The following is a 22,187-nucleotide window of genomic DNA, read 5'->3' on the forward strand; positions in this document are numbered from 1 at the left end:
AAGGGTGAGATACTCAGCATTTACATACCAATAACATATGAGACAAACCGGTAAGCCAAATGAATACATGGTCTTCCATCACCCTAACATGGATCAAAACCCACTTCTTTTTAGTATCAATTTTCTTCAGCTCCAGATAAATAACGTAGGCTTGTTCATGGCCACCCTGACTATAACGCCTCCCAGGAAGAGGCAGGCTACACCAGGAATCATGAGGAACTTCTCAGGGATTGAGAAAAGTTCAAGGGGAAAAACTCTGGATTTCTGAGACAAATACAGAGGCAGAACCCACAACCCAGCCCAGCAAAGTAGCTGACAAGCATAAACTGAGTCCTTATCAAGGCACTGGTCAGTAAAATCGAGGTCTTTCTGCATGTGGAGGTCAATGGAAAGAGAGGGTCTGGTCCAGAGAAGCAGGATAGAAATGGCAAGGCAGGAGAGGAAGACTGACTACAGATGACTACTGTTAGCCAAAGACAGCTAGAAGTGAGAGCGACCTGGGCATGGAGAACTCAGTGGTTCTCACGGGGCCGCCTTAGGTTGGGGATGGGGGGAGCACTCCATGACTCAAAAGAAGAGGAGAAGGTCCTGGCCCTCTCCCCCAAGAGAATTTCAAAAGGGAGAGAAGACACAGAGGCAGGAAGCAGACCCAGCATATTCCACCAAGCAACTCACCAGCTCACCACACGTGCTAAAGGATTCTCCTGTTGAGGGGTTTAATGCCCACAAAAGGCCAGTGAACAATTAAATCTCGGTGCCTAGGCCAGGACTCTATATTTAGCCAATAGTGACAAATGTCATAAGAACTCTCATGGCCCTTTATATTTTAAGCACAGCGCACATCTTCATTATAGTATATTCAACTCTATGACATGTGAATTCGATTTAACTCTCACTGAAATACAAATTACACGGCATACCACGCAGCATAAAATCCTGGGGTTTTATGTACTGTCTTCAAGCATAAAGTATCTCACTGACAATTATCTGTACTAGTTATATGTTAAAATGGTAATACTTTGGATACATTGGGTAATGGGTTATTAGAAGAAATTTCATGGTTTTCTTTTCCCTTTTTTTAAACGTGGCTACTAGAAAATTTTAAATTATGTATGTGCCTCACATTTCTGGTTTGCATTCTATTTCTCTTGAACAGTACTGCTCAAGTACAGGTTGGGGCCACAGGGAAGGCCGCGCCAGGAAATCAAAGGTGCAGATACCGAGTGCAATTCAGGCAGCAGGGAATTTTGAGGGCAGGAAGGGCACCACAGACATCATCATCTAGTCCAACTTTCTGAACCAGCTGCAAAAACTGAAGCAAACAGCTGCTTTAGCTCCTCCATGGCCTCACAATGAAGCCAGAGATAGCCAAAGGGATCAAGTCCTGTCCGAGGGTGGAAGAAAACTCCTCTTCATAAGCTGCAGTTGAGAAGCATCCAGAGATGAGAACAGGTGTCCAGAACCACCAGGACCATTCTGTCAATTACTTAATTTCAATGTTCATCATCAAAGGCCTGAACAGACCAAACCAGAATCAAGGTTCTAAACAGACTTTCAGGGGCGCCTGGGTGGCTCAGTCATTAAGCATCTGCCTTCAGCTCGGGTCATGATCCTGGGGGTCCCGGGATCAAGCCCTCCATCGGGCTCCCTGCTCGGCGGGAAGTCTGCTTCTCCCTCTCTCACTCCCCCTGCTTGTGTTCCCTCTCTTGCTCTCTCTGTCAAATGAATGGATAAAATCTTTAAAAAACAAAAAAATTACTGAGAATTTCAATGAAACAAATATAATATAAATAAATAAACAACCATGTATAAAAATAAACTATCAGCCACAAAGTGAAGTATGAGACGGGATAGAAGATAGAAGGGCAAGACTGGAGCACCTCGGTGGCTCAGTCAGTTTAAGAGTCAGACTCTTGGGGTGCCTGGGTGGCTCAGTGGGTTAAAGCCTCTGCCTTCGGCTCAGGTCGTGATTCCAGGGTCCTGGGATCGAGCCCCGCATCGGGCTCTCTGCTCAGTGGAGAGCCTGCTTCCTCCTCTCTCTCTGCCTGCTTCTCTGCCTACTTGTAATCTCTGTCTCTCAAATAAATAAATAAAATATTTAAAAAAAAAAAAAAAGAGTCAGACTCTTGATTTCAGCTTAGGTCATGGTCTCAGGGTAGTGAGATCAAGCCCTGCATCAGGCTCTGCGTGGAAACTGCTTCAGATCCTCTTTCTCCCTCTGCCCCTTCCCCAGCTCACCCTAAAATAAATAAATCTTTTAAAAAGGGGGAGAGGAGGAGAGCTGACCAACCCCAGCAATAGGGAGCTGCCTTAAATCTTGAGTTCTAAGAACCAAGAGCCAGGGAAGAGGCCTACTAATCACATTAGTGACTTAGAAGTAAAGGGAAGTCAAAAGGTATGCTACACTTTGGAGTCCATCACTCATGGTTCACTAGTGCCTCCCTCACAAACCCACTCCAACTTCCTTGGCCTATACATCATCAAGGGCACCAGAACTCAGCCTTCTGGGCCCCACCGAGGGGCCAAAGCAGGCTTCCTCCATGATATCATTCAATAAGATACATCCACAAGAAAGGGAGTATACAGTGAAAGTCACTGGCTTTCGCTCCCCATTCCTCTAAATGCTTACCTAGGAGATCGTTAAAACTCTGTGGCTAGTAATCAATGCCACTCTTAAACCTTCTCTTGTAGTAAAGTAATAGCTATAACCCAGGAAACCTAAGGAGAATGCCTTGGACCTGCACTGGCTAGCAGAGTAGCTAGGAGCCTCAAGTGGCTATCTGGGTACTTGAAATGTGGCCAATGCAATTGAGACAGGCGGCAAATATTAAATACACACTGGATTTCAAAAACCTAGTACGGTCTTCAAGCATAAAGTATCTCACTGAAGATTATTTGTATTGGTTAACACGTTAAAATGGTAATACTTCGGATACATTGGGTAATGGGTTATTAGAAGAAATGTCATGTTTTTCTTTTCCCTTTTTTTAACGTGGCTACTAGAAAATTTTAAATTATGTATGTGCCTCACATTTCTGGTTTGCATTCTATTTCTCTTGAATGGTACTGCTCTGGACTCAAATCAACTCAAAGTAAACTTCTCCAGGATGCCTTAAAAATGCAGAATTGCTGCATGAGGTAATCCGTGTAAAATACACCACTGTCCTCTTGCCCTAAGAAGCTGGTCTGGCTCTATTTCCCACATCATTTACGTCTCCCAGACCTCCACACCTTTGTCAAAGGCCACAAATTCAAATACTTCCAAGAAGCCAGACAGAACAGGTAAAAGAGCCAAGGGAGTCAGTAACAGGGTGTTACAGGTAAGGACTCTGGCAACCTGGAGAAAACCTAAAAAAAAAAAAACAAAAAAAGTCCTTCATATTAACAAAAAACAAAAAACAAAAAAGCAAAAAAGGAAAGCCTGCGCTAGCCTCAGTACTCCGGAGACAGGGCTTGGGCAGCTGACTCCACCCTCCTGGTAGGTCATTCAACCTCCCCAGGCACACTGTCCCTATCTGTGAGACCTCACAGGGCTAATGCAGAAGTGAAGTACTCACTAGAGCAAGGGCAAACCACTCTAAAAATGTCCGTTATTTTTGTTTTTACTATTAACATTTGTGAAGACAATCTGACTCCTGTGAACTTTTTTAAAAAGACACTCCAAAATCTATTTTGCTCTATCAAGACCATGGACAAGAACCATAATAATCACAACTGTTTTTTATCCACAGCCATTTTCCTCTTTTATCCCAGACACCATTCCAGGGACCTGACGTAACATCAGCTCAACTACTATGAGCAAAGTATTAGCCCCACTTCACACAACACAGTAAGTTCAGAGAGGTTAACTGACTTGCCCCAAGTAGAAACAACAGAGCCAGAGAAATCCCCAAATCTATACAACCCAAAACCTGTGCCCCATCACACAGGATATTAGCTGTGCCAAGAGCAGCAGTCTCACAGAATCCGCTGCATCTTCTCCTAGAAAGTACAAGAAGCCCGAGCTGGCCACCCAGCCTTGGCATTAGCAACACTATTCTTCCCTGAGACTGCTTCCTGTGCACATCCTTGCCTAGAAAACGACAGTTACAGGGCAGCCTCCTTACTCTTCAGGATTTCTGTGACACAGTGACAGTTCCCAGAGAGTACTCAAGGCAGCCACACTAATGGGGATGGTGGCCCAGATAAGGTACCCTGACATCGGCACCTAGAAGCACAGGGCACACACAAATCAAAAGACTGAAAAAAAACAAAAAGCAAAAAAAAACCCAGGGGCGCCTGGGTGGCTCAGTGGGTTAAGCATCTGCCTTCAGCTCAGGTTGTGGTCTCAGGGTCCTGGGATGGAACCCCGCATCGGGCTCTCTGCTCAGCAGGGAGCCAGCTTCCCCCTCCTCCCCCCCGCTTGTGGTCTCTGTCAAATAAAGAAATAAAGAAATCTTTAAAACAAACAAAGAAACAAACAAATATCATCTCTGGGCAGGCTCTTATGTCCTGATCTCCTAGGAGCAGGGCTAGGGTCACAAGAGGTTCCAGGTTCAAGTGAGGCCGCTGCCCCCAGGTTTTAGGACTTGGCTTTCAGGAAACTGAAAGGATTCAATTCCAAACACACAGGAATCATAGAGCATCCTTGATTTTAAAACTGGAATTAATGAAGAAAATCATCCAAAAGCAAACAAACAAAATAAGGGTTGGTGAAAAAATGTCTAAGTCTAAATTTTGTTCAGATCCAGAGACCTCTGCTAAGTACCCTCAGGATATTTAACTAATCCTGAAGCATACATTTCAAATCACAGAACAAATAAGAACAGAAGAGCTTTCCACACCAGTTCCACTCTAACTTAGATCTCTAGTGACCCAGGATTTCAGCACAGACACCACAGAATCTTTTTTATTTACTATTTAGAAAGAAACTCTCCTTCATCTTCTGTCGGAGCCAAAATTCAAGAGACACTCTGTGAATCCCACAGAACCCTGAGCAGTGTTCCAGAGATCTTCAACACGGTTCTACTGTACAGGCGGGTTTCCAAAGACACCGGCTTCTGTCACACTAACACGTCTTAGACACGCCCGATCCCACTCTTCCACCCATACCCCCACACTCCCAATCCCCACACAGCACCCAAAGTGCTCACAACTCACGCCAAGGACTGCTTCAGCAGGCAGACAAAGCAGGCCTTCCTCCAAGAACACAGACATGCCTCCCCTGGTCAGGGCTGCCCAGCACCCTTTCTCCTGAAGCGACTCCCGTCTAGGACAGAGGCAGTGCCTACCTGTTGCATCAATTCGGCTGCTTCGTCATCCCCGTTGCCCACACCAGGGTTCTTTCGCACCACACCCGGGCCAGCCTTAGGGGTTGCAGTAGTTCTGTGTGTTGCAATGGGCCTCTGTGGAGCTGAGAGAGCAGCAGAGCTTTTTTTAAGAGGAGAAACTTCAAGGTAAAAAACCCACCAGACAAGAGGAGGCTGTGACCAACGGCCCTCCACAGCTGTGCAGTGCAGGGACCCACTGTAGAGAGCCCAGCATGCAAGACCGCACTCCTGTGTTTGCCCAGAGCGGTTTCTATGGCAGCAGAGTTAAGTACCAATTTTAGCCACCATCTTTTGTGCTGGGAAGGAGTCCCTCTGTGAGGTCTTTTTTCTGCTGGGGTAAAGAGCACTATCATCTGAAAGCAACACAGGCCTTCTGGCGCACACCAACAATCTACCTTAACCTAGCTCCAACCAAATCCACACAGAGGGTAACTTCGTGGAGCAAAGACAAACTTCATGCCAGGAGTGGGCTCACAGTCCCAGCTGCTCCTGGGTGCCCAACGTCTCCCATCTGGAAAGTAAGATGCCCCCCATCTTAGAACCTCAAACTCCTTGGCTTGGGAAGAGAAGGGTGGCAGACTGCTCTTACCACTTGTTACCTCAAAACCCGCATCTTGCTCACCTTGTAAAAGGAGGTTAGGAGGGTTAGGAGAGGAAAGCAGCGCCCTGACTAGGACTTATAGACTTCTCTGTGAATAGAGCCAAAAGCTGACAAAGTAAGGAAAGAGTAGTGTGGTTAAAACAATCGAGAATAATCAAGAACAGGCTATCTTGAGGTAAATTTATGGTTCATGATTTTAATCATTTCTTTAGCAATTATTCTGTAAAGCTGTACATAATGCCAGGCTTAGAAATATCTGATCTTCCTGACACCCAAAATGTTCAGTAACTGTAAGGCTTTCACCCGCAGATACAGGCACTTCCTCTGGGTGATCTCTAGTATATCTTTATCCCCAAGATTAAATGCTTACTGCAAATCTCCACTTGCCTGTTCCCAGCATCTATGCAGATCCCCATTCTAGCAAGCTAAGCACTAAGTATTTGGAGAAATCAGAACCCTCACACTCTACTGATGGGAATATAAAACAGTGCAGCCACTGTGGAAAAGAATCAGGTAGTTCTGTAAAAGGTTAAACAAAGGAACCATATGACCCAAGAACTGTGCTCCACAAGTAGATATCTTCGGATTTATACCCGAGAGAAATGAAAACATAGGCCCACACAGAAACTTGTATAGGAATGTTCAAAGCAGCACTATTCCTAACAATTCAAGGGGGGAAACAACCCAAATGATCATCAGCTAATGAATAAGTAAAATGTGGGGGCCCCTGGGCAGCTCAGCCAGTTAAGCGTCTGACTCTTGATTTCAGCTCAGGTCATGATCTCAGTGTTCTCTTGTTCTCTTGTGAGAACAAGCCGCAGATCAGGCTCCGCACTGGGCATGGGGTCTGCTGAAGATTCTTTCTCTCTCCCTCTGCTTCCCAAAAAAAAATTAAAATAAAAAGTAAAATGTGGTATAGTCATACAATGCAGTATCATTTAGCCACTAAAAATAACGAAGTACTGACAAGTGCTGTGACATGGATGAACCTTGAAAACATAATGCTAAACTAAAGAAGCCAGACACAAAGACCAATATTCTATGACCCCATTTGTGTGAAACATTCAGAACAGGTAAATCCACAAAGTGGATTAGTGGTTGCCTGGGTTGAGGGGGAGGGGGAAGAGCTAGGGGAAAATGGGAAGTGACTGCTATGGGACACAAATAGGGTTTCTTTTAGGGAGTAACAAAAACGTACTAAAATTGGTTGTGGCGATAGTTGAACATATCTGCGAATACACTAAAAAGAATTCAACTGTATATTTTAAATGAGTGAACTGTATGGCAAGTGAATTATATCTCAACAAAGCCATATCTCAATAAAGCTATGAAAATTAGAAAGTACACAATGCCCCTCTCTACCTAGCAGACGGTTCAGCCTCTCTCTCATTAACTAATATTCTTTCCTCTTCTGGAAAAGGAGAAGTTAGCATCTGAAGAACATCTGCCCTGTTCCTAGGTATACAAATGTTCCACGAATACACGACTGCAAAGAGGTTTTGGGAAACCTACCAAGCCAAAACCTTTTAGAGAAGGTCTCTAAAAACTGCCTCCCAGATTCTGCTGGCATCATAGCAAGCCAAAGCCACTTAGCAGCTCAAATTCTAGAGAGGGCAGGGAAGCCACAATAAGCATAGGAAGCTGGTCTGCAGACAGAATGATGATGCAGAGAGCCAAGCACAGTTCCTAAGAGACCTAGAAATCTCCTTCAGTTCCTGGGCGTTGTGGTCTGGTTGTAAAGTCCCATCCCAGGGCCCTGTGAAAAGGCCTTGTGTTCAAACTAAAGCTCCCTTTTGTGAGCTAACCTGAGGAATTTCTAGCCCATACAACTAAAGAGTACTGGCAACATTACATAAAGTAATTCATTCAAACCTCAAGAATGACCCTCTGGGGCAAATACCAAAATTCCCATTTTACAGAGGAAGAAACTGTGGGGAAGAGATAAAGTGGCTTAAACAGGGCTAGAGAGACCTAGGAACAAACAGAGGTCTGCCTGATGCCACAATCATAATCCTGCCACACGGCTGGGATTATGCTCCTTAAACTCCCTAAGTTTAAGGGGCTCAAAACCCTCTGGCTAAAGGCTGAATGAACAGATGACTAACGAATACTGGAATACTCTTGTACGGAAATGGTGTTTCTGTAGTTTTACCTGCACTGCTAGAGCTGAGAGGTTTCTTCGGTTTGTTCAGAGCTGGAGCAACAAGGGAGGGAGCCACTGCAGTTTCTTGACCTTGTCTGGCAGCTACAGGGTCATAGTCTTTTCCATCATAGTTAGCATCAAAAAACTTCTTGAACCACTGAACAAATTCAAAATTGTCCTGAAACTTTCCTTTTACTAATTTGTCCACAGGAATTATCTGCAGAAAAATACCAAGACTATTTAGCCCAAAGCAAGAGGTTTTTGGCAAGCATCAAATGTGTCCATGCATCAAATCAGTACAAAGCTCTACCAAAAGGAGAAAAAAAAATGTTTAGAGGCAAGAACTTGGTGCTAAGTAAGCCCCTGAAAGTTTACAGAGCAAGTTTCAAGCAGTATGCCTTCCACAAAGTACTTAGACCTGCCAACCCCCCCCATCAAAAGAAATCAGAAATGCAAAAGAACACATATTATACATTAGTCACATACACACATCCCAAGCACATCATAAGACATTCATTCCATTGAAGAGTAAATCTCCCAGGCAACTTGCATGGCCACAGTGCCCATCACCACGTAGGAAACCCAGAGCACAAACCAACCACAGGTACCTACAGTGAACTGTGTTAAAGAAAATTCTGTCTTGTCAATCATATCTCAAAAAAGCTGGAAAAAAATTTCATCCAGAAAAAAAAAAAAGGGAAGGAAAGAAACTTCTGTCTTAAAAACAGGTGAAGGTGGGGTGCCAGAGTGGCTTAGTCGTTAAGGGTTTGCCTTTGGCTTGGGTCATGTTCCCAGGGTCCTGGGATCGAGTCCCGCATCAGGTTCCGTGCTCCACAGGATGCCTGCTTCTCCCTCTCCCACTCCCCCTGCTTGTATTCCCTCTCTCACTGTCTCTGTCAAATAAATAAATAAAATCTTAAAAAAAAAAAAAAACAGGTGAAGGTAATAATCTGTCCCAGATTAGATTTCTACAAAATAGTATGTTTTTTTCTTTTTATTTTTTTAAGTTTTTATTTGTTTGACAGAGAGAAAGACAGCCAGTGCACATAAGCACAAGCAGTGGGAGCAGCAGAGGGAGAGAGGGGCAGGCTCCCCGCTGAGCAGGAAGTCCAATATGGGGGCTTGACCCCAGGACCTTGGAATCATGACCTGAGCCAAAGGCAGACGCTTAACTGACTGAGCCACCGAGGTGTCCTGGTATGTTTTTCAAGTAATTCCAAACCTATTAAAATATAATCCTGTAAACTTTTTTATTGTACAAGGATACCTGTTATCAGGTATTACTTCAAATTATTGGACTGTCTGCCAGAGTTTAACTATCTTTTAGTTAAAAGATAGTTGGATTCCAGTTGCATTGGTATTTTTATAAAAATGAATGTATGTGGGGGCACCTGGGTGGCTCAGTGGATTAAAGCCTCTGCCTTCAGCTCAGGTCATGATCCCAGGGTCCTGGGATCAAGCCCCACATTGGGCTCTCTGCTCAGCAGAGAGCCTGCTTCCCCCTCTATCTCTGCCTGCTTGTGATCTCTCTCTCTGTGTCAAATAAATAAATAAAATCTTTAAAAAAAAAAAAATGAATGTATGTGGGCGCCTGGGTGGTTCAATCAAGCGGCTGCCTTCCACTCAGGTCATGATTCCAGGGTCCTGGGATCAAGGCCCACATCGGGCTCCCTGCTCAGCGGTAAGCTTGCTTCTCCCTCTCCCACTCCCCCTGCTTGTGTTCCCTCTCTCTCTGTCAAATAAATAAATAAAATCTTAAAAAAAAAAAAAGAATGTACGTAATATTTTGAACTATATCCACCTCTCTGAGCAAATAAATAGAATTTTAAGAAATTACTCTGTATGATACTGAAACATTTATAAATGAAATGTTATCTGGAACTCATTCTCAATAATCTGTGAGTACAGCAGGTGGGGTAAAGGGATATCTGAAACAAACTGGCCATCACTTGATAAATGCTGACACACATGAGAGATCATCACACTATTCACTCTACTTTTGTATGCTTTAGAAATTTTCCTTGTTCATGGGGTGCCTGGATGGCTCAGTCGTTAAGCGATTGCCTTCACTCAGATCATGATCCCAGGGTCCCGGGATCGAGCCCCACACTGGGCTCCCTGCATAGCAGGAAACCTGCTTCTCCCTCTCCCACTCCCTCTGCTTGTGTTCCCTCTCTTGTTGTCTCTCTCACTCTCTCTGTCAAATAAATACATAAAATCCTTGAGAGAAAAAAAAAATTTTTCCTTGTTCAAAAAAATAAAGTAGCAATTCTATAAAAAGAAAAATTACTGCACATAAGCTACACCAAACTATGCCTGGTACCTAAATGATATTCATTCAATACAAATGCATATTTCATATATTATAGAAAGACTGATCTTGAAGTAAATACAGACCAGATACACCAGCAAGATAATTAAGGTGTGACTACAAGCTTTATTAAAAAACATTTCCTCAAAAAATGGCTTAAAAGAATAAACCATTCTGGGGCACCTGGGTGGCTCAGTCAGTTAAGTATCAAACTCTTGATTTCAGCTCAGGCCATGATCTCGGGATCATGAGACTGAGTCCCATCAGGCTCTATGGTTGGTATGGAGTCTGAGATTCTGTCTCTCCCCCTCTGCTCCTCCCCCCTTTCACACTCTAATAAATAAAATCTTAAAAGAAAAATGGGGGGGGGGCTGCTTAATTTCGCGTAATACATTATCCACTAAAACAGAGATAATATTTGTCCTAATGAAGCCTGGTGGACTATGTTTCTGATATTTTCAAATATCCTTAGGGGCAAAAGGGAAGTTGTCAGCACACACAAAGGATCGTCCTTGTACCCTACTATAAAAAGCAATAATTCTAGATTCTTCTCTTAGAACTACTTATTCTATCATATGGTATGCTTTACAGAAGTAAATCCAGAGATAAGAAGGATTAAATCTCAGACTAATAAAAATTAAACAGTATTATCTTTAAAAAAAATCATGAATACAGATTTATAGGAGGATTCCTCCAGGCACCAGTAACTTCAAAATAAAGGAAGAGGACAACAAGGGAACCAGGGGAAGAAGGGTACAAAGAAATGCTGCTCCCAATAAATCCTATTTTAGCTGGAGTAAAGATAATTATATAAACTGAGGGGGGCACGTAGAAAACATCCAAAGTTACAGGCCAACATCTACATCCTTAGTAACAGTTTCTAGTTAAGAAACAACCAAATGAAAGTAAAATTTACTTACTTTGTCAACACCCATTCTCTTAAAACCTGCTTGTAGTATTTTGAAGTTTTGGATGTATTCATGTTCTAACTTAGCCTGGAATTTCACTTTCTTCAAGGCAATCGAGCCAGGGAACAGCATGTCCATAAACTGACAATAGGCAGCACCTGAATGAACAACAGAAGATTAATATACACACCTAGGTCATTAAATACTGCTACTAAAGAAGCAGGATCGGGTGCCTGGGGGCTCAGTCGGTTAAGAGTCTGCCTTTGGCTGGGGTCATGATCCCAAGGTCCTGGGATTGAGCCCCACATCAGGCTCCCTGCTCAGTGGGGAGCCTGCTTCTCCCTCTCCCTCTGTCCGTCCCCCTGCTTGTGCCTTCTCACTCTCTAACAAATAAAATCTTAAAAAAAAAAAAAAAAAAAAACCAGCAGCAGGATGAACTGGGGTGCCTGGGTGGCTCAGTCGGTTGAGCATCTGACTCTTGATTTCAGCTCAGGTCAGGATCTCAGGGTCGTGAGATTGAGCACCCCCCTCCCAACCCTGGGTTGGGCTCTACTCAGTGGGGGAGTTGGCTTGAAATTCTCTCTCTCCACTGAAACTCCTCTCTCTCCACTCTCTCTCCGCTTCCCCCAATCCCACCCCATGTGCTCCCTAGAATAAATAAATAAATATTTAAAATAAATAAAGAAAGAAGCAGGATGAACTTTTACCCAAACCTACTTAACCCACATACAATTTAAAAAGTTGTAAAGTAGACCTATAATAGGGTGCCTGGCTGGCTCAATCGGTAGAGCATGTGACTCCTGATCTTGGTGTTGAGAGTTCAAGCCATGTTGTGGGCAGTTTACTTACAGCAACTTAAAAAAAAAAAGTGAACCACAAAACCCAAAAACTTCAATACCACTTGACGTCAGAGTCAATTTCTCGAAATCTATAACAAGACTGGTTTCACCTAAGTTCTAACATACTTGCAATCTGGAAGCCTGTGATAAGGAGAGAAGAAATGTTCCTGTGAAATGTTAAAACTTTGTAAGAAACAAATATGACAATAAAATGACCACTATAAGGAAAAATGAAACCCTAGAAGAGAACGAAGGGTAACAGAGGTGATTCTGTCTGATGTTTTGCAAGGATACACCCTCCTCCCCACCAGCAGGAGGAGGGATTTCCCAAGTATTTCAAAGAGTCATCCCCCGACCTAGGTTAAATAAATGTTTTTCTAAGATGTCTGTCTCCCTGAGGTTTTACATCTCTAAATAAACTTAACCTATCAGTTTATAAACAAAGTTAATTTTTTTTTATTTTAAAAGCAACTATAGAAAACGATTACATATATTTCATTCCATTTCTTTCCAATTCCATTCCTTCCCCCACTTGCTCATTTTTTCCCATCAGCCTCCCCAAAAGTATTTTCTTGGGGCTTAGAATTCCCATGAATGTAATTTCTCTAATGCCTACCAAACTGCACTCTCCTAAGATAGGGCAGGCTTCACTATGCACTTAGTGCCCTTGCAGGGCTGATGTGCCAAAGGAAACAGCCAGGGAAGGAGGAAAGAAATCCGGTGACTAAGCAAAACGTGTTCTGCAGAATGAGACTACCATCATATGCATATTCAACTTACTTTAAATCAGATCAGTCTGGCTCCCTGCCAGTTCTAGCATAAACAGTGCCACCATCATTATTTTTGAAAAGAAGATGCAAAAAGCAGAAGCACCTCCGTGACCAAAGTGACATTCTGAGTAGGAAAAAAGCATCAAAAAGTGAAAGCCTGGTTTTCGAGGTGCCCAATTTACTTCCGGATCTAACAAAAATATACTGAAGGAATTCTATATACCAGGCACTGAATTAGCAATATTTATATTTTTAAAATAGGGACACAAATAGCTTCCTAAATGCTAGAGGACAATGACCCAGTTTAACAAACTAATAGCATAAAGAAGGGTAATACGTTACATTTTATTTTTATTTTTAATTTTTTTTAAGTAGGCCCCACACCTGGCATAGGGCCCAACACAGGGCTTGAACTCACGACCCTGAGATCAAAAACTTGAGCTGAGATCAAGAGTTGGCCACTTAACCACGTGAACCACACAGATGCCCCTGTTATATTTTAAAAGAGATTTTAAAGTCATAATTTACCAACTGCAATATATAGATCTTTTTTTTTTTTTTAATTTATTTATTTGTTAGAGAGAGAGCGAGCGAGCACAGGCAGACAGAGTGGTAGGCAGAGGCAGAGGGAGAAGCAGGCTCCCCGCGGAGCAAGGAGCCTGATGTGGGACTCGATCCCAGGACGCTGGGATCATGACCTGAGCCGAAGGCAGCTGCTTAACCAACTGAGCCACCCAGGTGTCCCTGCAATATATAGATCTTGTTTGGATCCTGATGCATACAAATCAACTCAAAACACACGCACGCATGCACACACAATAATCTACTAGGCATTTATATCCACAGCACCGTGTTATACGTGAAAGGTATTTTTCTGAAACAGCAAAATAATGTGCATTTACTAAATACAGACTATTTTCAGGCCAGCCACTGACTTCCCACTAAAGTCAACCAAACCACTTGAAAACAACGGTCATCTGCTTCTCACAAAAAACTTCCCTGGGGCACCTGGGTGGCTCAGCTGGTTGGATGTCTGCCTTTGGCTCGGGTCACGATCCTGTAGTCCTGGGATCAAGTCCCTTGATGGGCTCCCTGCTCAGTCGGGAGTCTGCTTCTCCCTCTTCCTCCTGCTCTTCCTCCCTCTCTATCAAATAAATAAAATCTTTTAAAAAGAAAAATTTGCTTGAAGAACTATCATAATTCTTTATTTTAGAGCTAGAAGAATCCTTAGAGCCATTATAAATTTAAAAATGGAGGACAAAAAACTGTGGCCCAAGACCACAGGGGCCAGAGACTAAAGCTTACGACCAGATGCCAGGTATCCTGCCCTCCCTGTCCACTGCTCTTTTCCACAGTGTCACGGCATCCTCTTTCAATACCCTCCAGTTGAATAAAGAAGCATCTCCTGGATGGGGGAAAATAAATTCCACGCTGCAACTTGCTGAAACAGATGATACATAAAGAAAAACTAAGACCTCATTAAAAATGGACAAAGCAAGTGGGACAATTCACAAAAGAAATATAAATGGCCAATAAACACATGGGCATGGGGATTCAGCCTAAGAAAGTAATTAAAAAAGAATAGGGCAAGGATTCACTTATGAAATTGGCTATGCTAACTTTATTCACAGGAGAAAGAAACAGAAACAACCTTTACATCCAATAGTAGAAGCGATCAACCAGCACACCAGCTGCCTGAGAGAATATTATTGCAAGCACTCAAAATACATTTTCTTAATTTGGGCGGAAAGTCAAGATTTAATATTAAAAGAAAAAGATATAAAACATACCTATAAAATATCTACTGTTATATAACAGTAACCATTCTAATATGTATGTATGCATGAAGAAAACAATGGTATCAGGTTAAACCGTATGAAATTACTGTTTTATAGGTCAAAAATGACCAAACAGTGGCCATCTCTGGGAGGTAGTACTGAATGCATTGTGTTTTTAAATTTTCAATTATGTACTACAGGAAATATTACTATTATTTTTTTTTAACTTTTTAAGTAAACTCTACACCTAACATGGGACTTGAACTTACCACCCCAAGATTAAGAGTCACGCTCCACTGACTGAGCCAGCCAGGTGCCCCAGTAAATACTACTTTTCTAGTCAGAACACAAAAAAAGAAGGTAAATGTTTGAAAGAAAAAAATCTAGCCTCTCCTTTTCACAAAAGGGCTAAAAACTCCTAGCCTACAAATGTCCCAGCTGGATACAGAACAGGTTAAAAAGAGGCTTGCCTTCCAGTCTGCCTTAACAAAGGTTGCAACACAAGTGGGGTCCCTCTCAGATAGCTGCTGACCCAATGACCTGTGGCAGGAGAACAGGCCCACATAATCTGTGGCCTGAGGATACAGACAGACTTAGGGCAGGACTAGCTATATGTCACTGTGTCAACTACCAAATCTCACCAGCTGCTGTGGCCTCACCCTAGCAAGGTCTGTGCTCCAAGCAGAGAACACAAAACACGGCGACACCTGCTCCGAAAGCTTGCACTATCTCAAGTGCACAGGCTCTCAACCCTTTCAGGTCCAGAGACCCCTGGAGAATTAGATGAAAACTGTAGCCAACATTCTGCAGAAGAGATGCTTCCCTGTAAGAAGACTCCACGTGGGGGTGCCTAGGTGGCTCAGTGGGTTAAAGCCTCTGCCTTCAGCTCAGGTCATGACCGCAGGGTCCTGGGATAGAGCCCCGCATCGGGCTCTCTGCTCAGCAGGGAGCCTGCTTCTCCTCTCTCTCTCTCTCTCTCTCTGCCTACTTGTGATCTCTGTTGTCAAATAAATAAATAATAAATTTTTTTAAAAAGTCTATTAAAAAAAAAAAGACTCCACGTGAAAACCTACCAAAGTCCTAACACAACACACGGGAAACACACGGACTACTAAACATAATGTTCAGACTTTAGGGAATAGGTGAGGCTGGAATCATCTTTTTTTTTTTTTTTAAGATTTTTTATTTATTTGACAGACAGAGATCACAAGTAGGCAGAGAGGCAGGCAGAGAGAGAGGAAGCGAAGCAGGCTCCCTGCCGAGCAGGGAGTGCCCCATGGCTGGAGTCATCTTAAAGGATGAATAAAACTGGAAACAGAGGGCTATGAGGAGTCATTAATGCAGACATTAAAAATCAGCCTCAAAGGGTGCCTGGGTGGCTCAGTGGGTTAAGTGTCTGTCTTCGGCTCAGGTCATGATCTCAGGGTCCTGGGAGAGAGCACCGCATCGGGCTCTCTGCTCAGCAGGGAGCCTGCTTCCCCTCTCTCTGCCTGCCTCTCTACCTACTTGTGATCTCTGTCAAATAAAGAAATAAAATCCTTAAAAAAAAAAAAAATCAGCCTCAAGATATTTCAACATGGGAAAAATAATACTATTTTAATTTTATTCACCTATTTATTTTTAAAGATTTTATTTACTTATTTGACAAGAGATAGAGAGAGAGAGCTCAAGTAGGCAGAGTGGCAGGCAGAGGGAGAGAGAGAAGCAGGCTCTCCGCTGAGCGGGGAGCCCAATGCAGGGCTCAATCCCAGGACCCTAAGATCATGACCCGAGCCAAAGGCGGCCACTTAACTGACTGAGCCACCCAGGCACCCCAATACCATTTTAATTTTAAAAGGAGGAAACGGGAACGCCTGGGTGGCTCAGGTGGTTAAGCGTCTGCCTTCAACTCAGGCCATGATCCCAGAATCCTGGGATAGAGTCCCACATCCAGCTCCTTGGTCAGCAGGGAGCCTCTTCCCTCTGCCTGCCACTCCTCCTGCTGTGTTCTCTCACTCTGTGAACAAATAAATAAAAATCTTTTTAAATAAATAAATAAAAACAAAGCAGGAAACAAAACTGTCCAGCACATATGTGCTTGTTACTTAGTGTAAGAGTTTGTAAGAACAACAGACCAGAAAGAAACCAAATGTCCACTGATAGGGGACTGCTTCAAGAAAATTAGAATCTACACAGCCAAAAAAGAAAGGAAAGTGGCATCTAATAAACTGCCAACATGAAACACCCTCTGGAATATATAGTGTGATTAAACATGCTACCATCAGTGTAGAAAAGGGGGGAAGAGAGCACAAAATATGGACAGATGTTTTTGCTTGTACCTATACGCTCTCTCTGGAGCAGGAAACTGGGTGGCTAGTTGACAGGGTTAAGGAAGACACTTCTCTCTGTTTATCTTTTTGTTCATTTTGAATTTTAAACCACTTTGGGACCTTCAGTTAGTTCAAAATATTCAAAAAAGAAGAACTGTATAAAGTGTGTGTCAATTGTTTAATAACTATAACTAAATACTGAAAGTACAGCTACAATAAATGACCTTGGGCAAGTTGTTTAACCTCACTATGCCTCAGTTTCTCCATGTATAAAATAGGGATGACAGTCCTTACCTTCCAGGTTATATACGTAGAGCACGTTGGAAAGCGCCTGGTCTATGATAAGTGCCGAATAAATAAAGCCAAACTAGAGGGAAAAACATATCTAAAAGATTACAACTACCACAAACTTGTAATATTACAGCAGATTACGGTTTCTTCTTAACATGTTTCATAAGACCTAACAGCTTATAATTAGAAGTTTCTTGTCTTTTGTTTTGTTTTAATTAAGGCAAAGAAAAACCAAGGAGGTACTTGAAGAGTCAGGCAAAAAAGCTGGAAGAAATCCTTCTTTGAGCAGAGGAGTGACCCAATAAAAATGTTCTCTAAGAAAGGCTGCAGACCACTGTGGTGCTAAAGAGTGGGAGCAGGGGAACCGGCTGGGGTAACCCAGAGGGAATCCGTGCCTGGTGTGGAGCCCACTACAGCAGCAGTGAGCAAATGGGGAAAGGGCTAGATCCACAACCCCCATTAGAAGACCATATGGAACTTGGTAATTAAGTCTCTTTCGAGACCTGCAACACTGGAAAAATGGTGGCATCATGGCCCAAATTGGTTGTCTGGAAAAGAGAGCTAACTCAAGGAGAAAACGAAGTAGGGGAAGCCTGATGAGGGACATGGTGACGCTAAAAGCAGCATAAGTAAGATTGACAGGCCATTTTAGAGAAACTCAAGAGCTCCTACAACAAGCTGAGAAATAAGGAAATCTAGCATTTGCCACGGAGTGTCTACACACCATGCACGTCTCCTAATTCGTGCAGCATAGGAACTATGGAGGCCAGACTAGAGCGGAGAAGACAAGAAGAGAAGGGGGAGCCAAAAACACTCAGTGAGGGCCACTCTACAGGTTCAAAGAACTATGCTGGGCCCTTGGAAACATGCAAAGGTCCTGAACATGGAATGGAAGTGAGGGAACAGAGGACTGGTTGACAAAAAACAACCAGCATCCCCTTTCTGACACAAGTAATCCCTCATCCAAATCATGCTCAGTGATCAGAGCTTTTTCCTTGATGACTATCTTTCCAAAATACTTGATGACTAGCTCGCAAACACAAGGAGACTATGGAATGGAAATGAATCTCGAAACAACCTACCAACTATGACAGAAAGTTATCCTCACCTTACCTAATAAGAGCCAAGCAAAGACTTGTTTCACTGTTGGGGCAGGTGGGGCGGGGCAGGGTGGGGTCACAATGCTGACAAACCTCAGCCATTTCATAGGCAACCAGCACATTAAGCGTGTAGGACTTCAGAGCCTCACGCTCCAAAGAGAAAAACCTATTCCTACCCTTCAAGGCTTGGGTTTCGTAGAAAATTCTAGTCAGCTCGATCCTCTGCTCATCAGAGGTAAGACTGGGAGGGACCAGCAGCGTTAAAGGCTACTGGGATTCTGCTTAGGCCTCAGAAAACGCGAGATTCTCAGGAACCTCACTTACTCTAGGACTCCGATGCCCTAGCAGCAGGCCTTCCACGGGGACATCGTGTCTGCAGCTCATCCTGTTTGGCCTCACACTGAAAACTGAGACCTAGTTTTCTAAATATCAAAGTGAAACACCATGCAACCATCTACATACTTGGAGAGAAGTTGTATATAGCTCTCAGAGGAAAACTAGCTATGAATGAATAAAGTTTGCTTACAAATCACAGTTAAGTGTCCTGCACTTAGCACTCTCTGCTATGGAAAAGCACTTTATCCAGGGTAAGAAAAATGGCAGGTAGGTTGCAAAGTTGAAATTCTTCACAGGGATTTTCAGTGAGACAATATCATTGCAATTAATTACATGTAATTGCCATTTGTTTAACTCTCTTCCACATGCTTCTTTTAAAAAGATACAACATGAAAAAAATATGTAACATGTATGTAGCAGAAAGAGTGTATATTCTGTGGTCAGAAAGATCTGGGTTCAAAACCAGGCTCTGCAATGCATAAGGTGTGCCCCACAGGCAGTCTCCTCATTTGTAAGATGAACATATGCACACTCCCTTGAGAGATCTACACTCACATCCAGGGTCTGGCACAGACTCCGTATCTGAGAGCTATTTTTACAGGTGGGCCTGGTTCAACTACCCCAGTTTACAAATGAGGAACTAGAACATTAAAGGAGTTGTCCAAAATCACACAGCTCAGAGCACACTGAAGCCTCTTCACACCCACTTCTGACTACCCACAACAGCTCCCTCTCTGAATGAGGTAAATCTGGAGCCAGATCATACGTGTACCACTTATCTACACATGAAAAGACATCTAGCGGCACCCAGGTGGCTCAGTCAGTTAGCATTCAACTCCTGATTTCCACTTAGGTCATGATCTCAGTATTATGAGATCGAGCCCCACAAGGAATCTGCTCAAGATTGATTCTCTCCCCTTCTGCCCCTCCCCCACCCACGTCTGCATGCTCTCTCCCTTTCTCTAAAAATTAATAAATCTTTATAAGAAGAAATCTAAATTAAGGAAAATAAATTTCTGAGTATATTTAAGGAAACAGGTAAATTTTAGGGAGAAATTCCTGGTGAAAAGGCTGGCCCTGATGAAAACTGGGATGACCTTATCCCCACATTAGTCAGAAAACACGGGACAAGCAAGTGCTTTAAGAGCCTCAAACAAATGGGGATGTGGTGATGAGACTGAGGAAACAAACAGAAACTGGGGGGGAAGACAGCACAGGTCTAAGGCTAACAACCTGGGCCTACGCTAACCTGTGCCTGCCACGACTAAAGTAACGAGTGAGAGACTAGCATGACTCATGCACACCATCTTTTCACTACACAACTTCCTAAAGAGCCTCCCCCGACCATCTGCAAAATGGAGATTAATCTTCACAGAGGATGGAATAAGACGAGCAAATGAAACTAAGAGCAAGACTAGGATCCAGCTATAAAATAAGGAAGAACAGAACTGAATTCATTTTATTTAATATAAATGAAAGCAGTTAACTGTATTAATTTGAGAGCAAGCAAGCACACACGAGCAGGGGAAGGGCAGAAGGAGAGAGAGAGAGAGACACTCTCAAGCAGACTCCCCCCTCAGCACCTCCCATGACCCTGAGATCATGACCTGAGACGAAATTATGAGTCAGACACGCAACAACTGAGCCACCCGGACACCCCAAAAGCAATGGGGGCACCTGGCTGGCTCAGTTGGTGGACATGCACTCTTGATCATGGGGTTAAAAGTTCAAGCCCCACGATGGATACAGAGATTAATTAAAAACAAAATCATAAATAAAATCATTCATAAATACATACATAAATCCAAATGGCACCAGTAAAGGAAAAGTCTGAGCCCCTGCCAAGCAGGGCATAGGGATTGAAGAACCTCGGCTCCTGATTTGAACAAAGGTTCAAGTCTCAATTCTGTTCTTGGTTCTATAACCCAGGACTTTTTACTCAGTTTTTCTAAGCCCAGTGCCTCATCTGTAAACTGGGGTTAATAAACATCTCTACCTCATGGGAGATATAGTGAGAACTGCATGAAGAGATATTGGGAAAGCACTTACATGACCCTGGCACATAAGTGTTCAATCAAATGACTACTATTGTTACACCCAGTAATAATTCTAATTCTCTCCCACAAATACGGTAAGAATTGAAGTAGTGGCAACATATACATCTCATCCTTCTGGCATATTCTTAACCCCACCTCTATCTGCTAGACCCAGTTTTGGTAATCCCAACACAATCCTTATCATGTGAGGACAGTCAAGGGCAGTCAGCAAAACCCCCAAAGATGAGACAGGAAGTCTTCAGAGGAAGTAGAAGCCAATAACATCTTCACAAAAAATAATTACCAAGAGCCTAGAGTTCATACCCTCTGATCTAGTAATTTTATTTCTAGAAATCACTATGGTAAAATTAGAAGCCACCTAAATGTTCCCAAATCAGAAACATATTAACTCCAGAATACCATAGAAATAGCACAAGGCCATTAAAAACAAGTTATTTTTATGATAGTGAATAACACTAGAGAATATCCACAATATAGTCAAGTGAAAAAACCTGAACATACACAAATATATATACGTGCATAGAAAAGTGAAAGAAAACAGCCCAACAGCAGTTTTCTCTGAATAATGGAACTAACGGCATTTTTTATTTTCTTCTTTCTAGTTTTTCAAATGTCAATTAGCATACACAGGAGGGGTGCCTGGGTGGCTCAGTCGTTAAGCCTCTACCTTCGGCTCAGATCATGATCCCAAGGTCCTGGGGTAAGGCTCATGTAGGGCTCCCTGCTCAGCGGGAAGCTTGCTTCTCCCTCTCCCACTCCCCCTGCTTGTGTTCCCTTTCTCGCTGTGTCTCTGTCAAATAAATAAATAAATTCTTTTAAAAAAAAGTATACACGGGGGAGGAAAAAAGTTTCTATTCTCGTCTTAAATCATTACCTCTCTGTAACATCCTTGTTAAGCAACAGTTCAATAAAATTGTGGCTGAAATGGCATTTGCCTGACTTTGGTGTTATACTACTTGGGAATAAGACATGCTACTGATAAAACTAATATAAACTAGAACAGTTACAAATGTCATCTTTGAAGGAAACATTTCAAATCTGGATGCCCAAGAGTGCAGATGGAGAAGCTGGACTAAGCGGCAGGCCTCGAAATGTCAAGATGGTGGCAAAGAAGCACACTCTCCCTCAGCACAGTTCCTTCTAGAAGTGGAACTGGGGCAGGGCTGAAAGGAAGAAACAGGGCAGCCCAGACACAGAACCTGAACCTGTGGCCTCTGAGGTCAGATACAAGCCTGTACATTCCTGAAGGACCTGCAGGGTTTCCTGGAGAAATAATCTAGTGGATTTCTCTTACCTGAGCACAACTGTTCGATCTTCGTCAGATTCAGCTGCAGAGATTCATTGATCCAGGCCAGCATGTCATGTCGACTTAGGTTATCACTGGTGACTGATGTTGAATATACGTTCACTGCCATCTTCTACAGCACGGGAGGAA

The 22,187-nt window shown here is 43.0% G+C and overlaps 1 protein-coding gene across 5 annotated transcripts in view; it reads right to left on the minus strand.

The window, feature by feature from the left end:
• Positions 1-22,187, minus strand: part of MAPRE1 (microtubule associated protein RP/EB family member 1) — a 31,535-nt gene that overhangs the window by 3,549 nt on the left and 5,799 nt on the right. For all 5 annotated transcript variants that reach the window (XM_080813580.1, XM_080813577.1, XM_080813579.1 and 2 more), the window contains exons 2-5: positions 22,047-22,170; positions 11,285-11,430; positions 8,063-8,270; positions 5,271-5,392 (exon numbers count right to left, since the gene is read on the minus strand). In XM_080813580.1, the coding sequence (XP_080669706.1) occupies positions 5,271-5,392; positions 8,063-8,270; positions 11,285-11,430; positions 22,047-22,167 (597 nt within the window). In that variant the 5' untranslated portion in view covers positions 22,168-22,170. The remainder of the gene's footprint in view (positions 1-5,270; positions 5,393-8,062; positions 8,271-11,284; positions 11,431-22,046; positions 22,171-22,187) is intronic.

Source organism: Martes martes (genome assembly GCF_963455335.1).
Source record: "Martes martes genome assembly, chromosome: 9".
NCBI lineage: Eukaryota > Metazoa > Chordata > Mammalia > Carnivora > Mustelidae > Martes > Martes martes.